This window comes from Trichoplusia ni, chromosome 10 (genome assembly GCF_003590095.1).
Source record: "Trichoplusia ni isolate ovarian cell line Hi5 chromosome 10, tn1, whole genome shotgun sequence".
In the NCBI taxonomy this organism is placed as follows: Eukaryota; Metazoa; Arthropoda; class Insecta; order Lepidoptera; family Noctuidae; genus Trichoplusia; species Trichoplusia ni.
This window is the reverse complement of record NC_039487.1, coordinates 5,062,805-5,088,769: the sequence shown is the minus strand read 5'-3', so window position 1 is coordinate 5,088,769 and position 25,965 is coordinate 5,062,805. Positions and strand designations below refer to the sequence as shown.

At 35.5% G+C, this 25,965-nt stretch overlaps 1 protein-coding gene across 2 annotated transcripts in view; it reads left to right on the top strand.

Moving 5' to 3' along the window:
* Positions 1-222: 222 nt before the first annotated feature.
* LOC113498097 (dual specificity tyrosine-phosphorylation-regulated kinase 2-like) overlaps positions 223-25,965 on the top strand; it is a 61,235-nt gene continuing 35,492 nt past the window's right edge. Inside the window, exons 1-2 of one of the 2 annotated variants that reach the window (XM_026878015.1) lie at positions 223-1,368; positions 21,031-21,103. In XM_026878015.1, coding sequence (XP_026733816.1) covers positions 574-1,368; positions 21,031-21,063 — 828 coding nt within the window. In that variant the 5' untranslated portion in view covers positions 223-573 and the 3' untranslated portion in view covers positions 21,064-21,103. Of the gene's footprint in view, positions 1,369-21,030; positions 21,104-25,965 lie in introns of those variants that run through there. The other variant, XM_026878014.1, reaches the window with a different exon arrangement.

The window sequence follows — 25,965 nt, the reverse complement described above, 5'->3', positions numbered from 1 at the left end:
GTTGTAGCATACACTGAACGTAATTAAACGAAATGCATAACATAACAAACCTAAATGTTTATATCAGTCAGCTGTGTTATAAAATACGCAGTATTTAGTACGTATAGATAAATTTCGGTCTGTAATAATGCCCTTCCATCGACTGTCTGCGCTACAAAAGCGACATCTCGTGCGAGACAGAAGAACTTGCAAAACTATTTCTATCTCACTTGCACTCGTGAGTTCCATGCGGCCGAACGGTTCAATGACTTTGGCGACCGTTTCTATTTTCTCTCTGGTTTTGTCGTCGGGTCGGCCCGCAAGGAAGGGGTCTTTGTTTGCGTTTCACGTTCGCGTCGCACGGTATCATCTGCGAACGCGGCTCTATCGTATCGTTTCCGAGACGGAATGTGCCCGCATAAGTGGAAGCGTGGGTCTCGCTCCTCCCGGTCGATGTGAAATGTCGTGCAGTGTGCCAGAGTGGCGCCGTCTTCGAGTGCAAGTGCAGTGAGGTGCAGTGGTGTGTGCGAGCGCGCGTGGGTCGACTCGGCCACGGCGAGCGAGGTGCGCGGAGGTGGCGGCGGCCGCGCGGCCATGACCGGCGACATACCTGTAGGGGCTCTGGTGGGCGCTCGAGGGTTCGGGCGCGTTTTGCTCCGGGACGGGGCGCTGCCACCGCTCGAGCCCGGCCCGCCCGCGCCGCAGCCGGCCAACAACGCGCAGCCGCCCGACAAGCGGCCGCCCGCTGCGGCCGCTAGCCCCGAGCAGGTCATGAAGCTCTATATGAGCAAACTTACCCCCTACGAACACCGTGAAATATTCGATTACCCCCAAGTGTACTTCATAGGCGCGAACGCCAAGAAACGTCCCGGGCTCGTCGGGTTTCCGAACAATTGCGACTACGACAATGAGCAAGGCTCGTACATACACATACCCCACGATCACATAGCGTACCGGTACGAGGTGCTCAAGGTGATCGGCAAGGGTAGTTTCGGTCAGGTCGTCAAGGCGTACGACCACAAGAAACGCGAGAACGTCGCTCTCAAGATGGTCCGCAACGAGAAGCGGTTCCACCGCCAGGCGCAGGAGGAGATCCGCATACTGGAGCACCTCCGCGAGCAGGACAAAGACAATACCATGAACGTCATCCACATGTTCGACTCGTTTACGTTCAGGAACCACACATGCATCACATTCGAGCTGCTCTCGATCAATTTATACGAGCTGATAAAGAAGAACAAGTTCCAAGGGTTCTCCCTGCAACTCGTTCGCAAATTTTCCCACAGTCTGTTGCAGTGCCTGCATGCACTGAACAAGAACAGAATCATACACTGTGACATGAAGCCAGAGAACGTGCTGCTCAAGCAACAGGGACGATCCGGCATAAAGGTAAGCTAACAACACTGGCCACTAACACAGTAACGCCTAGTATTATGTTTCATAAAACCAAAACAATGGAAAACGTAGACAGTTTGACAGTTTGGCAGGCAACGGACGTTAATTTTCGTCTAAATTAGTTGATCATCTTCAAAGTAATGATACCAAGATAGAATGAACTCGTTGAACCCGTCAAATGTGCATTTCTCTCGATCAAGGACTTTCAATATAACAACTGTGAACGCGCGAGTTTGTTAAAAAATCATTTGTAACACTCAAACAACAATCAAAGATAGTGAACACCTGTTTCTATAGGACATTCAACGGCGGATAAAATCAATAAGCAGTGGATACTGGCTAACATTTTTCGTAAACATTTGCAGCTGTGTGCGTGCGATCCAGATCAGCTGGCCACACCCGCACCCCTATTTACCAACCCACCGTAACAGCATTACCGATAACGGTACTATTATACGACTTGATAAAATCGTATGCGTGATTGTCTGTGCATGTGTTGTTCGTAATTGTAGCCGTGCGTCCATAGCAAGGCGTCCGGTTTCTGATAATATGATGCGTTATTACTTTTTCTTGCAACAAATCGGACGATAAACGTTATCTGTGGCCCGCGTCTCGAGTCGCTCACCCGATCACGTTCTATTTTTAAACTTGCCGATACATTCAGTAAGTCGGTCTCCCGCCATGTGATGTTACACTGTGGTTATTTACGTCAACACGCATCCGTGTACATTCAAAACACGGTTAAGACTTGTTACCAATGAAATCTGAACCAATGTCACTGCAGCGCAGCGTAAAAAAGAAAACTGCAAAACCACACGAAAACCTTCAACCGTTCACTAGTAACAAAAACACTGACCTACAAGTTGATGATTGAGCTGGCTCTAGTAAAACAGACGCTGTCGAAACTTCTTGTGAATCTAAGCTTCGTCGGTTGTGAGTTAGTGACGTCTTGCACATTCAATATTCTGGGTTCAGATCAAATCTGTATATGTTTAGATTTTATTTAGTTATACTATCCGTTCCGCGTGTGGGTTGTTAATCCGAAATATAACATAATTTTAAAGGTCTAAACTGTCATGTGAAATTACAGCAATCGATTGCATATAAATTGTATACTCGTACAATTTTAGTAGGTTGCAGACAGTATCGTTGACGCAAATAAAGTGTACAAATTTGTTTAACCTGATTCTATCAAAAGAGTGATTACGATATTTTTATTGATAGCATCGATATCGACATAGTAATTTAATACTATTTTGAACTGATGTGTCATATTGTTATTTTTTTGTACACTTAAGAGAGAAGAGAGGGGAAAGGTTAGCTTTGCCCAACTGTGGGATATATTCTTGTAATAATAAACCCTAAATAAAGTTTAATGTTTGTTGAGTGTTTATTCAGGTGAGACCTAGATACAACAGATACAGGTAACCGATAAGATAAATGTTCTATTGCCAGTATATTGTTACTACGAGCGTACAACGGTACAGGCGCACGCGCACGTCATTGAAACTTAACACAGTTTTCATCCATTGTTTTCGTTTTACAAAAATTCATAAGCATTAGCTAACGGCCGTTAAAAATAACATGTTCTCATTTAACACTCTTGAATATAGCTTACTTTGTGTGGTTTTTTTTTGCCGTATAACGGTAATTTTTAATTCGAAACCTCTTAGTTGTTTATTTAGCAAACGTTGCCGTAAATGTAGGCGTCAATTAAGGATTATTTTAATGAGCGAATTTTGGAGTTTCTTAAAAATATTTTTGGTACTTAATTATCAAAACAAAGACGATGGCAAAGCGTTTGACACAGTTTCGTTCACAAAGCTTCCTTTTGTATGGAAACTGAGTAATTGCTCATTTGTTTTAATTAAAGGCATTAGCATAATTGTTTTATCTCGATATTCGATCGATCTAATAGCTGGTTGTCTGGCTACCTAGATCTTTACCGTTCTCAAACATGTAAAGCCCGTACAGTTAATTTGCTGCCTTCTGATCACGCACCGAAGCTTGAACTTATTATTATTTCAGGCATAACATCCATCTAATATGAGCACTAAAATAAAACTATAAATCATCTTTCTTAGTTTCTGTTGTTCAGAAAATGGACATATAATTTAACTTCAAATAGCAAAGAATACTTCCCGTCTATCTAACACAAGTACCTGCTGCATGCATCCTTTGTCGACCATTTTTTTATGTCACAAAAAATCCTAAGTCTTCAACTGGTATCTAAGACGAACCTCAAAGTAATACGTTCTAACGTTTATTAGGGGTTCAACAAAAAATCTAATGTTACGAGTAATATAAAAACAGACCAACAACGGTAGAAGGAAAAAATCGAACATATGGTAGGATTAAGGAATTTTCAAGTTGCAAAACAAAGGCAAGTATGCCTAAGAACTTATTTATTTATTTTGAGCTTTTACTGCTCCAGTGTAGACCTCATTTTTCGCTCTCAATCTATCTTTCTCTTAGTTTAAATATTGATACAGCTAAAGCTATATACCTACTGTTTGTCCTCAAGTTGGTTTTGTGAATTCTCCGCTCGCTTATATAAGCAGGTCCACAACACGACCGTGTCCAATGCTAGATATTCCTGACATGGCGGCATTTTGTCGTTGCAACTCTCTAGTCTGTGGTCTGCCAGTCACGCGATGAAACTAATCCTTCGAGCTAACCGCGACGACAATTTAACTTGATAATTTGAAATACTCCGAGATTTCATAAGTCAAATTATGCAATACATAGATTCACGCACGAGATCACAAAATCAGCACATTATTGAAAAACAATTCTTTTAATTGCTCTTAATCTTGCGCAGTCGACTAATCTCTCTAATCACTGTCAAATTGACCTGGATCTTAACTTTTGCAATCACAATCAGCGACCAATTTGCAAGTAAAATTTCGTGAATAAAGGTTCGCCCAATTCCTCATCGTTTTAAATTTTCTCGAACGATAAATTGTGAAGCTTCAACTTTTCAAAATGGTAGTCTGGCACAAAAAACATGTGTTGTCAAACAAACAGTCCGGGATACACGACCTTACAAAGGAACACCTGTACAGGTAGGTTTATAAATAAAACTGCTAACTGGAGCAGGTTTATGTTCCATAAGAAGCCGGGTATTTTCAACCGAACTCAATGCGATCGTCGATGTATTGTGTTTTGTCACGTCTGAATTATTTAAAGTAAGGTAGGTTAAGAATTGACGGATACCTGCATTTACAATTTTGCTGGATATATCTCGTGTAGAACTAGTAGTTTTTATTTGGAATAATTATTTAATGCGTATTAAATGATCTGCACGTGTAGCTTCAAAAGCAAACTACCCGCAAAAACATAAAGAACCTGATGTTGGTAGTTAAAGTAAGTAAACAGAATTAATTAACCTAACCACACAATGTTGCAGGGTAAAGCAAAAAAAAAACAACTGAAATGAACTTTTGTCAAAACTGGTGGCCAAAAAAGATGGCGCGAGGAATTCATATTTAATTTATGTATACCGACATTCCGCGGCAATTTTATTCGGATGCAGCTTTCAAGCGAATTACATCATTATGTAGACAGGTGGTGAGCGAACCTATTTCATTGCAGTATTAAGAACACATATTCGACCTTGTTGAAAATTGTATCTACTTACATAAAAGGTAAATAAACTACTTTTATGTACATGAAGTCTACTAAATTTCATATCAGTCTACCTACATCTCTCAATAAAGATACATGCTATCTAAAAAGAGCTACAAAAAAAGTTTTGACAGGTATTCCGTCATTGAAATCCAGTCAAAACTTAAAACATATGACATTTCCTTTTGCAGTCGACAAAAATACAGTTAGACATACAGAACACGTGTTTAAACCACGTTAGATAACCATATTCGGTCCAAACACACGTGTGTCCATTAGAAGCTCATACATTATTTCCGTAATGACACAGCGCGCGATTGCTATTCTATCAGCCTCCGAGACTCCTCTTAGCATAACAAACATAGTCTTTACAATTTTAATGAGCATTTACTTAATCACCGTACATAACACTACATAAGCTTTTGATTTAAGTCCTCTATTTCCGTAATGCGTTTTGTTTATCTGAATATTGTTACTTATTAGTTTAGTATAAGTATTGATGGTTTTTTGGAGGTTAGGTGTCTTTTGTAAGTGACTTAGGTCATTAAGCGATTAGTTCATATACCTTAGGTGGTCCTTAAAAGTTCTGTAATTCAAATAGTTACTTCGGAACAGCTGCCACGTCATAAAGTAATATCAGCGCACTATAAGGCCTAGAGCGGCATCTCTCTCTAAAAGGGTAAAAACGCATTCCTAATCCAAATATCCGATCAGGCAAATAACATTACTTATCGGTCGTATTTTTATTATAAAATTTCCTTATCGAATCCCGCGATGCCATCAACTCGACATGGCCTAAATAATAAAACCATTAGCATGTGTTAACATGAGTCCAAATGAATATAAGATAACTGTGCCAAATATTTACATAAACCTCTATTCTCAATACTCTTTGTCTGGCGAACTGACTTAATGACGCATACAAGTATCTGTTACATTTAGTTGGTTTGTATGACAAAGCGACTTAGTATTATTAGCATCACAGAAGTCTACCACACGTTTGTATTATCTTGTTTAATAACATAATGTTGTTCACAATGACATTATTCTGCCGGAAGAAGTAAGGTCAAAGCACTTCAGTAATAGTTGATCTGAACTATAGTGAGACGTTTACGACTGTAACTCGAATAATTTTCACATTTGATCGGTCTTTGATAATACTCTGGCCTTTTTAAGCCGTTATACTGCTTTTAAGTATTGCAAATAGTATTTTTGCCGTAATTGTTGAAAATATTGTGTTTTGAGTGGCATTCCCTTGATTTTATTTAAAAAGATCATACTGAATAAATGTTATTTAAACTGCGGTACATATATAAGGGATTTTTTTTCTTATTTGTAATTATTTATTTATAGTTGTGTGTTAACATTATACCTGTTTTAATAAATTGCTATTGTCTTTTGTACTATTATAATAAACATGACTCAAACTGATGTAACACGCTCATAACAAATTTACTTACTATTGAGTATGACATAGAAATTCATGTAAAAAATGTTAGAACTTAATTAGTTCCTACTATAAAATTAGCATGTGAATAATTTAGTGTTCATTGATTATTGCTGTTTCTGACGCCATACTGCTGCCTTTTACCAAATGAGTTGGTATAATATACAAAATCATAGTTTTAACAATGTTTCTTGAAATAACTAAGAGCGGTGAACACAAGCCCTTTCAGAATTGTCTACATGAAAGGTATACGTATATAATACACGTAATAATTAATTAGTGTAATACAAGAAATGTTTGCGCCTTAACAAATAGTTGATGATTGGATGATAAGGAGAATACTATTTTAAGTTTTAACGTCATAGGTTTATCACTGAAATGTAATGGACGGCAAAAAGGGATATATCTACGAGTAAATGCATATAGTATGTACATACCGATAAACCGGTTTTGTGGAGCACTACATATTGTAATTGTATATTTAAAGAATAAATAAATAAATAAATAATATGTGTGCATTTAACATTGTACACGGATGACGGACAAAAGATTCTTTCAACTTTCGTGTGATTATCTCAATATTTATTGGAGAATGAAGTACGACCATTGAGATTGGGTGAGTGTGTTGCTATCGGGAATCGGCTAAGTTAAAATGGGGTCACACGGTGTATACGGACGAGACGTCTGTTATCGATTTTGCCATCTTACTCAAAGTATCGGTGATGTTTTTATTTTCATTCATTTTTTTGAGGTTTTACGTCTTGAAATATGCGGTACTTTTTGCATTAGTTAATCTATTAAAGACGGCTTTATTAAAACTAAGTTATGTATTTTTTTTATACATTTTGGTCTAACAATAGATTGGTTCCGAAGGTTTAAATATTTTTGTTCAGCAGCCTATTTTGTAAGGTTTCTAAATATTATAGTATGACAAATGTGTCGTTATGATATTAATAATATATACTTAGAAGTAACGAACAATTGGGCAAGGTTTTCATAATACGTTAGCCCATATACCAAGTATTGCTTATAGTAATAGATAGGTAGGTCCAAACTACATATCATCACGTGCCATGTTCATACATTTATTAAAATTAGCAATCCAATGTTCAATTGAATACTAATGTACTCAATAATTGTCCATAACACCAAGTGACCATGAAGAATATTATATTGACAACAGTGCAGTCGTTCAGACTGCAATCATGAGCAATACTCATGATAAAATTATTATAAGAATATTCCTCGACAAGACTTAAAAAACTTTGTCTGAATGCAAACAGGTTAAGCGGAATTTAATATAAACGGAACAACTTTAGCCTTTGTGAACAGAATCTTTGATATTAATTTTGTTAAACATTAATATTAAACTCCATTGTCGCCCCGTCAACAGAGAATAGGCAAAAACAGTTGAGATATTCATCTTCGGAGTGACGTCACACTCATATATCACCGGTGTATGTCGTAACTTTACTACGACACAAAGGGCTCATATGAGAATCTAATGATATATCTGTTTATTATCCATCGCTTATTATTCATAGTGTTGTTCCATATGTAGCATGTGCCATTTCGTAGCTATCTATACAACGAGTTCCTTTTCGAACAAACAATATATTCTCTCTCGGACCGTTGGTAAACACACACATTATAATGATTGAGTATTATTTGAACGGAAAACGACCTACACATCATTGGGTCAAAGCTAGACTGATGATAACTTCTAATAGATCATTCCTATTCTAAATGCGTCACAAGCACACGCGAACGGGCGTGGAGGAACAGTAATTGGGTCAGAGTTGACTGACACAAAGTGCCTATTAATATACCCACTTATCAATCTAATAGATGGAAAATATAAATAATTCCACCATGATGAATAAAGGTTAAAATTGTTTACGAATGTAAAGTTATACAGCGCTTTTGAAAAGCGGTTTAATTCAGAGTTTCGTCGCAACTAGCTCCCTCGACAAAGTTTCAAAGACTTGAAGTCAAGATCTCTTTGCAGTGGCCGTTGTTGCCCGGGGCACGACAGCTAGACGTCTGAACAAGATGTTTAAGATTTTACTTTATATTGCTCACTGCTCATTTTCATCGTTTTACAGACCTTTTTAAAGCCATTCAACTAATACGATTACTTGTTATATACAATGTATCTGTATGCATGTTTTTCTCTCGAAAATGCATCGAAATTTTCGTGTTGATCATTAGCAAAGTCGTTTAGCCCAACATAATTTACCTCGACCTCTTTCCCAGCAAGCCGTTTTAATTAAGCGCGAAAGTGCTGTGATATAGTTTACCTATAAATACTTCTAAGAGCAGATAACTTGCGTTAAATAATATTATCCCTGTTATTGGCTAATAAACTTATTTATGGTAATTTTAATGAGAATGAATATTAAGGTGTTGAATAGCAGATGTTCATATCTTTAACAAGTTTTAGATAACTAAGTTATTTTAATTGCACCGTGGCCATTTTAAGTCTCTTTATCAAAATTATTTCCCTTCAGAAAATGTTTTAGTTTATCATACGGTAAAATATGGCCATGTTAATAAACTAATCAAGCTTGAAGTATTTTCAAAGTGAAGCTAAGATTGAATTCCGTACAGCACTAGAGGCTAAGTTTAATTAATAGTCGTTCGGCGAAGACTCGACGCTGACACTAACGGCTACACCTGATACTGGTGTAAAGTGTAAGTAACTGAAGTCTAACGAGCCAATTACACTTATTATTGTTGGTTGTCGAACCGTGAGAAATAAAATCACAGCTCTATCTCCGAGAACAAATGATGGGTGGATTCGAGACGTGTATCTAGCCTAGATAAATCATGGTGCGATAAAATCTGAGCTAGATGGATTACTGTATCATTCAATAAATACGTGTTCTTATAGCACAAGGTAAGTATTACTCTTAATACAGTGAATGCGGTAACGAAATACTATTTTTTCTCTCGTATTACATAATATCTATAGAATAAAGTAGATTGTGGTTTATAAAGTAACGATTTCCCTTAACAAAAATACACTACAAACTATGTTAACAATGATAGTCTTAACAATATAAGGTCAAATGTTTTTGCCGAAAAAAATCTGATTACCCACAGTTTCTCTGCATAAATGCTAGAGCAAAAAATAAAACCTTGTAAAGAGGTCACATAACCGAGACCTCCCTAACTAGTCCATGGGGACAGCTTGAGATTCAGGCTCGGCTTGACTTAAGGGAAAATTACTTTATTTTGTATACAGGGGGATGCATCCCAGTTAAAATCTTTAGTGTGATGAAATTTTACATGAAGTTGTGTAAAAGAATGCCTACTGATGTAGGGTAAAAGTGATAAATCTTTGGTACATCTTCATGTTTGGACCTTTGTTTGTTGCGATGTTTTAAGAACTTAGTTTTTTTATTGTAGCTTAAACTTGCTTCATTTACTGAAAGAACATGTTCAATATAAGTAATTAACATTCATATTCAATTATCTAGTTGAAACGTTAGGAATCCCTCTTTATTTCTTAGCGTGAAAAACTATAATTGCTGTAATTATCTTCGAGAAGTAGAGGAGGCCACTTGAACAGATGATTGAAATACCATATGTAACATAGTAGCCCTAATACCCGTAATTACATACTGACAGCCAAAAAAACATTTCACTTTTATAAGTAACGAAACCTCGAAACGTCAAGCGGAAATTACACTTCGTATTCTTCATACGTGAATTTGGTATAATTTTGAGGTTGGAATATGAAGTGAAGATGATGGTGGTCCTAATAAGGTACTTGTTGGTGCGTACGCATTACGTGGGGCAGACGAGTGGCGCGTAAGTAGGTCACCGCCGGTCGGGAACAGGAGCGATCGATTGCACCAGCAACGCAACCCAATATTGTTTTCCTGCACTTATCCCATTCATGAACGAAGTGGGAAGCATGCTTTAAATAACTTATTGAAGTTTAATAGACTTCATTACGCACTTTTGCTCTTGTTAAAACTTTTAGTGAAGGAAATTGTGGAACAATCTCAACGAAATGGGTTCTAGTATTATTTTAAGGCAAAATATTGTTCTAGTTGCAAATGTTGATAGACGCCAGAAAGTCTGTTAATTATAGCTAGAAATATTTCGTAACACGACGAAACCGCTTCGATTGTTTAGCGAAACTGTGTCACGTACTACACTTGAGATTAGTTCGAGATCTTTGAATTCTCGTCGAAAATTTTGGCTTTTGACGCTATTCCATCATAAATAAAGACTTTATTAAGGAAGAGAGGGCCAAATTGTTTGATATCAAACGACATAAATCCAATAACAGCTTCACTTCGCCGCCGTTATTGCAGTTAATGAAATATGACGTCTGTCTGCTCTGTCCCTTCCTCTATTACCTTTATAATAGTTTCTAAGTGGAGTAGCGACAGATCTCAAACGTTCCCTTAGATTTTCTCATCGTTTTTACAATTTCATTAAATTCTTTGAGAGGAAATACGGAACTTTGACCCAGCTGTTATTTTTTGATGCAACTAAAAATCCTATTAATTGATTTCTTCCACTATTTGTTTGAAGAAACAGTGCTTGCGAAGTTCAATTCACCATTCCAAAGCATTTTCAAAACACTACAATATTCAATACTATCACGCAGTCCCGGATTAAGACCAGCATTCCACTTCAATGCGATGTGGGCGATGTAAACAAAGGATTTGCTTTGTCCACAGGTAATACTTTATTAGCCCTGGGCTTTCCTCAAAACCCCAGCCGAATTATATTTCTGTACCTTTTAAATAGGACACTGGTTAATTTATAACAAGACTTTAATGCCTACGTCGTTGAGAGAAACTACATTTTATTATATCCGTTATAATTAAATTGTCGCAAATAACTAAATGTAAAAGTTAGAGATATTACTGAAAGTCCACTTTCAAATGAGCAACTACGTGCAAACACGTGATACGTGGTCAGATCCCATTACGAAACAGCTTTACGTCATTATAATAACATTTTTACTATTTAACAATATTATGGGAAAGATACAATTTTATGTGACTTTTTTTGAGTCTCCAATTAATTCACGTCACAACAGGTACAACAATACAAGGTAACATTCCAGTTTTGGATTCTAAAAATTTATATCGGTTTACAGAATACCTTAACATAGATGCAAGACTCCGAAAATGCACAACAGTTGACAAGCTGCTTTGAGCAATTTGATCAGCGTTTTCGATTGCAGAAGTCACATTTCCAGGATACGTGACGTTAATAACGATGTTAATCAATTTGATAACCTTAGTTTCTGAGATTGGATTTATGTTTGCCAGTTAAATGTTTGTCGGTCGCAGCAATCGTGGTAATTGGTCAGGTATAAAGGCTGGTTCAGACAGGCAGTCTTGAGGCACAAGTGGTCCTAAGTGCTCTTCCTGTCCTGCACAGTAACTGTTAGATTGTAGTACAAGATACACACTCAAGCGGGGATGTGGAGAATATTACTATTTCGTGATGAAATTGGAATGTCAAGATTCTTTTTCTATTAGTCAAGTTATTGAGTCATTGGCACTCTTCTACGTGCACCGTGTATGTCGAATACCAAACAGAACTTTAGTTCGATAATATAGCGAATAACATGAATTATTTATTTAGTTCGATGATGCTAGTCAGCTAGTGGACTCAACTATTTTATCATTGGAGTTTGGATTGCCCCATCTCATGTAGTCATAATCTTCTGTCTGTTTTTATAGTATTTTGGTTATAAAATGTTTATTGTAGAAAGCGGTAAGTTCCGAATAATAGTTCCGCATATTTCATTTTAATTTTCTGCGTCGTATATAATTAAATGAATATAGTTTAAAGATATCAAGTTTGTCTAGTTTATTTTGGAAACAATTCCTTATTGCTGCCATAACAACATATTCTGGCAGACTGTTCCAGGCGGTTTCAACTCTACTCTCAAGACAGGAAATATCTCTTAGGTTTCCTTTAAGAGGTATTTTGCCATAGCTTCGTAATGGGTATGATTTTTATTTTTACATAAAGAAACGAAGGCTAGCACTTTGTATACGGATACTTTCATACCATGGTTCGCACTCCGATGCATTGCACCAGCACCCAGCTTGGAGATTCGCCAAGCCCAGCTCACAATGCGCGCTCAGACTAAATACGAAAGAATTATTATTTAAAATCAAACAATAGAAAGCAATCTTTTGTTACAATAGTGAGAGATGTGGCACTCGTAACACTGTGGCCATGATAATGAACTCAATAACAACTTTCATTAAAGTCGAACAAGTGGACCGAAAACTATTATAGACTAAATTCTTTAAGACTAATCGCCTTATACAGTTAAAACATTCTAGAATAAATACAAGATTAAATTACTTCATCCGTTTTAAATAGGAGCATCGCATTGATAGAATACATTAACCTTTTGTTCATGAGATCCCAACTTACCTTTATAATAAGATTATGAAATTAAATGTTACCAACAATACAGTCAACAGCAAAATTGGATGAGCAAAAACAGATATTCAATACCAATGAAGGGAATCCGCGTCACAACTGTGTGGCTTCGAAGTGATTCAAAAGTATGTGAACCAAAGTACTAACCAGCGGTGTACAAACAAAAAAAAAACTTTTCAGTCGTCAACTAGGTTCATTAGTATATTTAATTTCTGATTTCGATAATCTACAGTTGCCGTTGACTGTACGCTGTAGTTAGTTACTAGAAATACGTGGTATGTACACAGTTTTAGGTTAACTTCAAAGCTTTTGATAAATAAGTAGAGATCCGGTTTTACATCACAGTGTTTTGTTTAACACTAAAGTTTCTAATGGGAATAACTGGAATAGATTTAACCGTAATAGATGGGAATAGTTCAGATTTTATAGCAGCTGCACATTTCAGCTAATGTTAGATTTAATAGCGGTCCTAACCGTCTGAAAATGCGCTGGAATCGCTTTAATTTTCACTGATTACAATCATTCTTTAAAAATACCGTACGATGAAATTATTCGGAATGCTTCTGAGGAAAATGTGGCCAATGCTAGTAAAACTAGGTAGTTATTACTTACTTTCTATTTCAATTTACTACAAAAGTCAATTGCGATCGTTAACGACGAACAAAAACGTATGATTCACAAGAAATAATGCATTATAATTCTCAAATCCGCTTAGAGAGTGATCAATATACCAAGCTGGTTACGAATATTTGCATTACAAGTAAACCAACAAAATTACGTCAGATAACTGTAATAGAGATTGGTGGGTCTGTCCAGTTTTCATAAGCTTTCATAAAGCAGTTAGGCAAGAGTTTCATTAGTCACTGGGTTTCAACTCAGATTCAATGTTAGAAGTTTATTCTTAAACTGTTGCGGTAACTGGTTGCGTACGCGCGGCAAACAAAACGTTGGCGGATTTTTTTTATCTCTTTTTAATTTTAGAACGGCCTCCCACGGGCTAAGGAAAGTGGGTTAATGCCAAGCCCACACGACCTGTGCCCCGGTTGACTGACATGACTCTCTTTACAGTGACTTTATTGTCTTATCCAAAGCAAATTAAAAAGTAAGAGTGAAGAATCTGTGGCCGGAAGCCGAAACGAGGCCATTGGCAAAGATCGAATGTCGGTGTTCATTAGACGATCTATTAACATTTCAATGTGTGTCGTTCTGACTATTAAGATTACGTTTAACTGTATGCTATTACGGTTTATTAGTGTATTTCTTTTGAAACGTTGATACGATCGTGTCTGTATCGTGCACTGATAACGTTGAGTGCAAAATTATATTTGTTACTAAGTGAAAACGTGCATTTATTTAATAGTCATTCAATTAAATGACGTTAATATCACAATCAGGAATCAAAATAAACAGATTTTTTTTTGTTTATAATCGAATAATAAAACCTATTTCATCGCATGTTATATATTCGTTTCGTTCTCATATCCGTACTGAAAATTCAAATTTTCAAAACCATTTCACACATGAAAAATCATTAACATCAATATGAAACAGCGTTTATCAACGTTCGTAGTTCTATATCCGCTTCTAAAATGGCCGATGCCTAACCGAGTATCAAACTATCCATACTTTATGTCTCGCCCTATTTGTCTTGGGCTGGCGTACCAAACGGTACCATCTGCTTGCATAACATCACTTCACGTGTCACTATATATTTTATTGTTCTCAGACATCTTGATATGACAGAGGAACATATCCGATACGACCGTGCTTTAAGGATTACAAAGGATTTTCCGATATTATTTGAGTTTCTTTGATTATTAGATACCGACAAAACCGCTGGGAAGTACTGGTTAAAAGCAATTTTGTAGGCACCAGTGAATACAATGGGCTAAACGATTGTTTATACTAACTTTTTTAAACTATCGCGTACTATGTTTATAATCATTAAAAAACGGGAAATTAGTAGTAGTAACATTCATGTATTACCTGTGATGACGTTTCGACTACGTTACATAGTTGTGCCGTCTTCGCAAGCCGACAATAGTCTTTTATTTGTACCAACGATTAAGCTAATAAAATTATAGTTTAAAGCAATTGTATGTCTAAGTATTTACACTACTTTGAGTTGCGAAAATCTATTGGCGAAGAGTGACGAATTAAGTTATTAGACAACAACTTCACATCCTAAAGTGAGGGTTACAAAGTTTGTATTCAATACAAAATAATAACGAATGATAGCAGCTATAGCAGTTTATGTTTGTCGTAATTAATAATATAAGAGAGAAATCAGCGTATTGAAAACAACCGTTTGGTTGAGATTGCGCGTGGGATGGCCAAACAATTTGATCCATCACTCACTGCTGCAGGCATCTCATACAACAAGTTTTTCGGAATTCCAAATCTTAATTTAATTGTATACTTATTACCTTACCAATATTAACAATTTCTTCGAAGAAACGGCAGATTATAGTGGGTTTATAATAAATTAAAGAAATTAATGTTTAAATTATTGCTTGGTATTATTAATAAAGTTCTAGAACAAGTAAAGGATATGTAATTGCAGTTTTTCTTAGTCTAAGCAAAACATATCTCAAGTAAACACTGAGATTTAATCAAATAGCTATTTATTTCACTGCAACCAGTTTTACTGGAACGGAAAATAGTAAATATCGAATTACTCATAATTAAAAAACAAATATAAGTATTATAAAACAATATCTCTAATGGAATTTCGCGTTGAACGAAATGCGATCATTATAAAACCCGGTAATTGCTCTGATCCCATTCCACGTCGCCACGTTTCATTGGCTTTCAATACTGCATTTGAACTGGCCACTTGAAACATGATGTGGTAGTGTTGAACATGATTTATATTAAATATATGTTTGTGTGTTATTATTGTTTCTGGCAGTGATAGCCTATAGGTATTTATGTTAAACCGTCAAGTCAAAGGTCGTATCCAATCCTCTAAATCAATAAACACATCGTTTTCGAATGCATGTGCATTAGAATACAGTGTAATTATCACTTCACGCCAAAACTTTGAATTAAAACATCGTCAGGAAACCAACCGAAGAATCTTTCAAGCGTATGTCATAACACTTGAAACCACGCGAGGTTTACGGGTGGGTTACAAACTGACACCGGGCTGTACATCAATCATATGAAAACAGGAAATTTTCTGACTTAACAATCTCTCACTTCTGGGCAAAGATCTCTCTATGTTACTCTCGTGAGCGAGTGATCAGTTCGGTAAAAGCATTTCAAAAATCACGCAAATCTTATAACCATTTAAACAGGCGTCTGTCAATTTTGATAGGTATAAAATATAGTTAGCAACAGTTTCATTAAGTCAGTTAAATTCGATTGATATAAAAAAAAACACGTACGGAGTTTTTTTGGGATATATTTTTTTATGTCTATTTAATAGTATGGTCATCGCCCTTGCTCGGTTTTATTTCTGGTTTCTAGGTCACTGAAACTCAAATAAACAGTTAAACAGTATAACCTAAGTTTGAACTTGCGATTAAAACAACGAGTTTGCCTCGGTACCGAAAGGTTATCACATAAAAGGTTAAATGTTTTAATAGTATTATTATAACGTTTATCTCTTCCGGTACCTCTTTAATACTCGCTTTTAACCGTAATTAAATCTTCTATATAAACTGACCATGAAAGTTCAAGATTGATAGATTATCGTGACATTATAATTAACCATCATTGTTAATACCATTGTTACTGCACCAACACATATTTCCTCGTCTATATATGGTTCCTAAAATAAGCCCGCTTCGTACCGACCGTCAATAATTGAAAAGCACCATTTCAACCATCATGCTTATTTATTATGCCTATCCGTTCAGTCACGATCAATCCAAGGTCCCTACTAAATGGGTAACCAGAAATGTAATTATGGTTGGGTACGAAGCAAAAAACTTGGCGAGCCAAGGAGGTAATCTGTTTGATTACAGTCGGTTTAAGCTGGCTCGACGGCGACTATAAACTTAGGAAAATTAAATTAATTATCGAGTTGAACTTAGAACTATTTACTACTTCAATGATATCGGAGAATTTTGGCGTGCACGTAATGGTTTTGATTGATGACCCCTTGTTGTTACAAGCCAACTTTACTATGATTAATTTACGTTTATTTTTAACAAAATATGCATGAGATATTCAGTACCCGTAGATATTATTAGTACATTGAATCAAGAATATGTCATATCAATTTTAAGAGTCCAACGGTCACGCTATAACTCAAATGGTATTCAAGCGATACGTTATTCCTATCACAATAGTTTCATTCACATCTCAATTGGCCGCACTTGCTGTCTGTCAGCTCAAATCAGAGAACATTCATACAAAACTCTGCCGTCTTAATAGACACTGATAAATAATAATCAATCTTATTCCTACAAGTATAAAGAACATATTGACTTTATTGAATCTCCCCGTGACGAAATGCTTGAATGCAACATTGAGTACAAGTCACGGCCCGGGTAAAAGAGTCATATTTATTATGAATCGATTTCGAAAAGTTGGTCCGCTGTTGCAGCGCTTATCAAGCCTCAAACGAGGTGTAATGATTTCTAAAACGATAAACTGTCGAAGGATTGTCAATATCAACAGCACGTTGCGAAATTAATTCGTGACAGACAGACAGACAGGCTCTTGAGCAAACTAGAGTACTTGGGAAACTTGCCTAAGAATTATCACCGACCGATTGTGTATATACCGTATTCATTTCTTCTCGTATTTTATACAAGTTGATTGAATACTATGAGAAATCAATCACGTATCGCAATATTATCGTAAATAAAACGATGTCTTCGCATTCGTATGTTTTCATTTAATGTAGACATTTGAGAAGTGCGAGCAGAGTCGGGCCGAACAAAATGTTCTTCCGGCGATTGTGTGCCTCTGTCCTGCCGGACACGACAATAGCCGGAATTGTTTTAGTTAATTGTTAACTATTGTCTAGATATCCTGCTAGTGACATGGACATACTGTGCGTAAATTACGTACTTTATTCCAATGTATTCGTTTTTATATGCTGAGGAGAGTTCTTTTGTTAATCGTTCTTGTTTTTTCTCTCTATAGGTACCTATACATTAGTCACAATGAGGTAATTAAATTAAATATACATTAATCGTATATTGTTCATGTATTAATAGATTTGTGGAATACGTACCTTATAATCACGCTTCGGAATTCCCTATACATATACCTACGTTATACAATATTCAACTTTACTGAGGTCATTGCTAGGTTGTTTGACCCCACCACAATTAAACTTTTATTTAGGTTTTATTGAAGGACTGTTTATGGTGACTATTAAAGCAAGCCCTAATGAAAGTAATGGGGGATCGTCACAAAAACGATTTGACGTATCTTTGACAGTTGAGGTCGTTGCTTGCCTGTAGGTACTAGAACGGAAACGGACGTCGTACTTTTCCTTACGTCTTCGAGAACATTGATCGATCGACGTTAACATATGTTACTCATAATATATTTATTTTATAATTTATAAGTGTTATAGACAAGTAACATGCATCTCAGTTCCCACACGATGACTTAACTAACTCAGTTTTGTATTTTTGTTAAATGTAATAAATAAGCGTTCATGGCAATGACGTAATAAATGTTTTATTCCAAGAATTGTTGAAGGTGCAATTATACAACTGAACTTTTCACTGTTTGACCTTATATTTCTGTTATACCGTAACATTACTTAATTGGTCTTATTTTGACTTAAGGTAAAGTCAGTTCAAAACGAACTGCAAGACCAATACGTTAAGTGTTAAATAAAGTAAAGTGTTCGCGCAAAATCTTGACTGTTACTTTTATTTATACGCTGTGCAATAACGTTATCCGCATTACACTCCAATTTCACTTATTTCCGAGAGAACGGAACTTTCAAAGCAAATACGAGTATATCATTGTTTTAATAAAATTCAAGTCATGATTTTAGAAAGCATAATATCCGCTGTGGAGGATGACGTGTCAGTTCTAGTAATTCATGTTGATGCGCGATTCCTTAGCATGCATCAGTGGCGGAGATCCATCGTTATGTGGCGTGGTCTGTTCCACGCCGGTGAACAACCAGGCTACGACGTAACTACGCTATTTTAGGCCAGTCTACTATAGAATCGACACCTCAAATATGCGTAAACACCCCTCAAAGGGTTACTCTCACAACCAATCACACGCACGAACGAATTAAGTGTTAAAACTTTCATTAATTATTAAATTCACTTAACAACTAACAGTTTAAAAGTGGATTACGCTGCTCTCAAACCGGAACACCTCCGGAGGTAGTTAATCTAAGCCTTGAAGGTTTTCGTCACGCAAGTCGATGACTACCTCATACTAATTTTGACCTGAAAATAATGTTATTGAACGCATTTGACACCGGACGGGGTCGTTGCCTTCCCTATAGTTCACACCATGTTGACACTTCAATAGATAATGTTGATGCTGCAAGTTGTCAAGAGGACTTAGATTGATTTGCTTCTTTACGTAGGCTTACGATAATAATGTGTACTTCTTGCTGTAAACATTGTAAACCTCAAGGTTGTGACTGCGTCTGCGAGTTCTTGTTTACGATGCTCTTTCCATTTCCTTATTTAATGATGATATAATGAACATTCTTAGGTACTTTTCCAGCATTTTTTTTACAAATCAGGGCAAAGTTTAGCACGCCAATAGTTAACTATTAAGTCTAAGGCTTAACTAATTTCGACGTTAATGACCGACTTCGTTGGCTAGACGATGGAATTAATAATTTATCAAATTCTGGCAAATGACATTGCATTTTGTTAGTCAAATGTAAAATTCTGAATCTAGATCGCGGTTCTTAGTGAGCAGACATCTCGCACGACTGACCACCACCGGTAGGGGAAAGTGTTTGCTAACGGTCGTCCAATTATTATCCACGTCCCAAATTATTTCCATTTACCTAGCTTTGATTTATTACGGCCAACTTCAACAGATTTATTTGCCAATAAATTATAATATTTTGTTCTATCCATATCAATTTTTGATTTCGTAGGTGCGTCATCAGTATTTTTAAACCTACATTGTGCTTCTAAAACCATTACAATAATAATTAAAGAAGTCATTATAGACGTTTCGGGGTTAATCGACAGAATTGCACTTGACCGCCTTTAAAATAAAGGCCAAACTGTTTAAAATCACGTTAATATAGAATCACCGAATTCAGTAAAATGTCTAGACGAAGAAGGTTAGTCATCTCTAGCATACGTTACACGATACACGTCACTATGATACGCGGATAAATAAAAGTTGTTAAACGAACATTCTTAAAATTTGCTTCATAACGAAATTTCAGTCAACTTAAAACTATCCCAAATTATCTTAAGTCTATGACGTTGAATATTTGTAATTTTTAATATCACAACATATATATGATTAATATGCCAAATATCAGTCAACCTTTTCCACTTAAAATTGCATAACAAAAACTATTATTACATTGAGTTAAACAATCAACTCATTACATTACGTATATGTAACCTTCAACAGGTTAATAATCTAAATTGCTTTTATCTAAAAAAACATAACGACTCGCTTGACCAGACAAAAGCTAACATAAGGTAGCGTAACGTCAGTGTGTTTTTGCTTTAATTAAGATCTTCACTTTGATAAGTGTTATGTGCTCAAACGTTGTATTTATTGACATGGTCGTTGGGTTATCTTAGTGGGTTAATAGGGATTCTGTGGGCACTTATTGAAGTGACCTCATGTGGTATGATGCTTTCTGTTTGTTGCTATGTGATGCACAGATGATTTAGGTGGGAGATTTGCTCTATTACTGAGTCTAGCATTAAGGCTGTTATATTTTAGTTTGGTGTTATGCTTAAGTACAAGTATGATTCGGTGACCAAAACATGATTAATATTTTTTGACTGACGATATACCTGCATATCCTAGAAAACAATATTTACAGCCAGTCTTTCAAAAAAAAATGACAAATAAAAAAGTGTGTAATAATTACCTTAGAAGTCTAATGATTAAACACCGTTTATAAAAGCCAAGCTAAGCTTATACGAATTAATTATCAGTTTAATGTGCATGTGTTTCACTTTTGTATGAATAAAATATAATTTTGCATCTTTTTGTTTCAGGTAAATTACATTGCTTTCAAAACTCAGCTTTAGACACACTGGGTAAGATTTCTACTGCAGCAATAAAACAAAACGAATCACAAAATAAACATTTTCAGAAGAGACTGCCCTTGAATGTAGCTTAACTCCAATTTATAGTATAAATAGGTCATATATATGCTTGAGTGTAGGTCGTATTGAGTCTAGACTAGACTGTCGCCATGGTCTAGAATCTAGACTGAGTTTGTCTTGTAACACAATGCTGTACCGATAGGACTTTGTGCTCTGATCTACTTTACTTTCTTATCTAGACAGTTAGTTATTAGTTTTCTACATAAGTGGACGTCTCTTGATGTTTTCAATAAATTAGCTATCTGATAGATATATTTTATGACAATTATATTATTGTTTATTGTTACAATGAACTGATTTTTTACATCGCGGGGTGTTTGACAAACTATAACGCGTAGATCACACAAATGCTTGTCTTATGCGGGGATCGCACCCGCGTCCATCCACACACAGCGGGCTTAGCGATATCAATAAGTATAGTTTATCAGAAGTGTGCGTAAATAGTGAAAATCAAAGTTTTCTCGATTACCGTTCATTTTGAAGCATTTAAGTAAAAGTTGATGAAACTAATATACACTTGAATTGCCTCTGTTAGTAAGTGCTTACGCTATTCAAATTTATTATTGAAAAGTTGTCAATATCTCCACCATTTGATTTCATAAGCATTCAATAGGAGAAAGTTAAAATATGTTTAATAATATTTGTCATAAAATTCAAGTGGCAATAGGAGTACGGTTTGCAATAAGAATAAAAACAATCGAATATCTTATATTTTATTTGTCTTCACTATTAGCAATAACTTTATTTGTTGACGCTACGTGTGTTTATCGCTAACTTTACAATTAAATATTTACCTAATGTATGTAAGTTTAAGTAAGTAAACATGATTACGCATTTACCGTTTAATGTAAACTTGTTAAGCTAATCCCGAATAACTTTTTTATTATGTTCTATGACCATATTTAACTTAAACACAATTGTGTTCATACAGAATCGTGCCAAGCAATAATATCAATATTTATGACCGAAATAATTAACTTTGACACTAATTTATTCAACTCGAGTATGCTTGCTCTATATTTCAGCATTATCTTAATATCGATTAGACTAAAGTATTGTGAAATGTACTGCTTTTGCTAAGTAGATAGCATAACGGCTTGCTTATTTATAGATGGTCGTAACCGACATTATGCAAGAGTTGCGCGACATTTTCGAGTACAGAAATAGTGCGTGTACGGCCTATTTCTTTAGTATACAGGGTTGCCAGATCTGTGTAATGGACAAAGGTGAGAATGTCTTCAATTGCCATTAACGCATCTTTAAGTGAAGTTTATATAACACAGATAAAGTTCAAAGCGACTTTCCTTACTAAAAGATCAGCAGGTTTTCTTAAACTAAAACAACCTTTTACAAACCGGTAGTAATCCGTAAACCTGGCCTATATTTACGAGACAGTTGCTTTAAGAGGTTCTCGCGAAGCATTAATAACCACACTTAGGCGTAATATCGGATATCTGACTATATTATTATGACACAGAACAAGTTTTAACAACCTGATTACGATGTTTCGACCATCACTTACATACAATACTTAGTATTGAACATCATTAAGTACAAAATAAGGATAAAGAGGGCTTTTTGCCCTAAGTTCGAAATAACAGGGTGTCTTCAAGTGGACATACATAGGTGTTGCGTGCGAATCAGTAGTTAACGTCTCCCTCAATTTGAGTAATGCCTAACTGGTCTTACCTGACTTGTTTCAAGTGATAACTGTCGCAATCTTTTATAAGGACGCCATTTTGAACATTAAGTAGGTGTATCTTAAAGTTACTTTGCTGTTAAGATAATAAATAATATGTAAAAGATTAGTATAAATTTCATACTAACAAAGGTATAATTGTTGAATACTCGAAAATCAATGTAATGCCTCGTTTACAGTGTGTAAGACTGTTTGTTGCTTTAAACGCAGCTCTTTTTATTACGCTTCATTGTCCAAAAGTGCTTACCTCTCTCGTTGTACTAAATCACTTACTACAAAATAATATAATGTAAACTGGCCATATTTGTGTACCAATTAATAGTTGTCAGCATCTGTAAAACAAAACTTTCAATTTATTCGTGTTATGAGTTTCTTGCGTGAAGAAACATCTAATTAACGAATCGATATCGGTCGAATGCGTTACCGAGATTTTGATTAATTTGACAGTCGAGCACGGAACCCTAACACATTGCTAGGGTTCCGTGTATCAAAGGGTAAAACGGAATCCTGTTTCGAGACTCCGCTGGTATCAGAACCAGATGCAAACTCGTTATACATTGAATTTCATACATGATAAGTATCTCTAAACACTGTATCAAGTTATACTAAAAATAAGAAAATAAATATTGAAAATGTAAAGGTCCAATAACAAATATGTTTTCCGTTTTTTAGGTATTCTTGTGAACTGGACTCCTCGTACGCGCGTACAACTCGCACTTAGCCAGTTCTTATAAATGCAGTGTTGCCATGCTAAGGTACAAAAAATATTGCCTAATTAGTCAACCGTACTGGAAAATGCAACGAAACGGTATTCGTTATTTTTTGTTCAGATTATGGAGGTGATTAATTAGAACTGGCGGCGTGGCAACCCAGGCTTGATTTAGTGGAATAACGGATGAGATTACTGTAGTTTGTTTTGTAAAGAAATGAGGACCAAATATAATTAAATCATATTTTCAAATGTAAGAACTAGTGGAAGTTCTAAAAAATATGATGAAACCATTTGTTCTTTTTTTGCGAGCATTATCAAATTCCCTATTTTAATGCAATCTCTTTTCCGAACGTCAGTCAAATCGACTGTTAAAAAGAAACCAAGAATACGCACCTACTAAAGTCTAAATTGCATTAGCTTACCTAGTATTGCAGTAATAACCAAGCAAAAACACTAGCAAACGGTAACAAAAAGAAAACAGACCACGTTCTCTAAACAATTTCGACGCGTTCAATATTAAAGAAAAATACTCAGCTCGATCTGAGTGCAATATCCTTGCACAAAAGGGAGCTTAGCGACAGACACAAGGATGCTATCTGATTGCAATTTATTTATACAGTTATCGGGGCTCCTGACATTTACCACGTTCAACGTTGCCCTTTGAGGGCCCTTCTGAATGTCATCCCTGAAGCTTAGTGGATTCCATTTTATAGGGAAAGTTGAATGTGTATTGTTGGGACTGTTGGGAGCACCAGACTGGTATTTCGTTTTTTTTTCTTGAAATAGTTAAGAGAAATAGCTTTAACGTAGTCATACGAAAAAAATATATAAAAAAAGTAAATATTCGATAAAGGAATAATACAATTTTGTCAACGTCTTATTCTTATTCAGAGGCCATTCTCAAACGACTTTAAAACGAAATTCGCAATTGGTCTGTTAAGTTTTTTTGAGGTTTAAATCACCTTTTTAAACTATTTTTTTCCAATCCTTAATAACTTCAATGTATAAATAAAGTAGTAGACCTTACCTCACTATTTTACAATTATCTCACTTTATAAAACAAACAGTAAATGTCTTGTTTAGAAACAAAACACCGTGACTAATGGTGCACATACAAACTGACACGTAATACGAATTAAACATTGTTCTAGTGTCAGAAGTTAAGGTGAAAAGGGAAATCTAACTGTGGTTAACAAAGTTAAACTGTACCTTTTATAATATGCGGCGAAAAGTGACAGGATGGATGGTTAACGGGACTACTAGATGACTGTAAGTTTGGGAGGTATACTTCTAGAAATTTTCATTATGCACTTACCTGTAAGTACTGTTCAAAATGAATAGTTGTATTTTATGTTGCTATCAACGATTCAGTAACTATTTTGGTCTAGTATTAATGCTGAAAGTAATTTAAGATTAATTGCTAGTGCCCTCAGAACCTTTGAGCAATATTTATTAAAAAGGAAAATCTTTTCTATAATATTTAAATATTCATTTAAAAAAAAACGAAAAAGTATTCTATAAAATCTCCACCATCATGGTAGAAGGATACCAAAGAGGTTAACATAAAAACCGCTTTTCTAAAACAAGGTTTTCTGAACCGAACCTTATTTACCTTACAAAGAGAGAAAAAGTATCCCTATCTATATAAAGCATTGTTTACGATACTTCGCTACACGTGGCATTTTGCGAGAAAAAAAGCCCGTCTCAGAAATAAATTATGTTTTATAAAGGATGGTATTAGGTAGTTGAGCTGCATATATTGCTAACGGCAATATTTTCGCTATTGAGGTCAATTGAAGCAAATATGCGTCTTTCGCACCGTTCATTAAATTACAATTAATTTTACTATACATAATGATTTATCTACCAGCTCAGTTTACTTGCAAGATATTCCCGTTTAATTCTTAAAGTATTAAGTATCACTTGCCGATTCAATGATTTTTATATGGGTTAGGGTGAATTAATTGAGACCTGACAAGTGGTTCTCATATGAGTGAACATTGCACCGTGATCGATGCTGCCAGTCTGCTACTGGTTTTTATTTAACGTTTTTGGGTGTCAGATGGTCTTAGTAATACGATACCATAGAATATTAAAATATTATAGGTATGTTATGACACTAGGTATTAGCTTGTTCTTATTTTGTCGACATACTTTAACACCTAACTGGGCTTTCGTTTTTGATGACAATGTTTTGTTGCATATTTCGGTTACACAATAAATAGGACATAACATAACATTGCTTACACAGTCGTAAATCATATACGCTTATGTAAAACTATTGCATTATCAGTCGATCTTTATGTCGTTTCAGAATCGTTCACCTTAAATCTTATACTGTAACAAAACACATTAAATTTCGCATATTCCGATCTATATCTTACTGACAGACAAAATACAGTTTATCAATTAC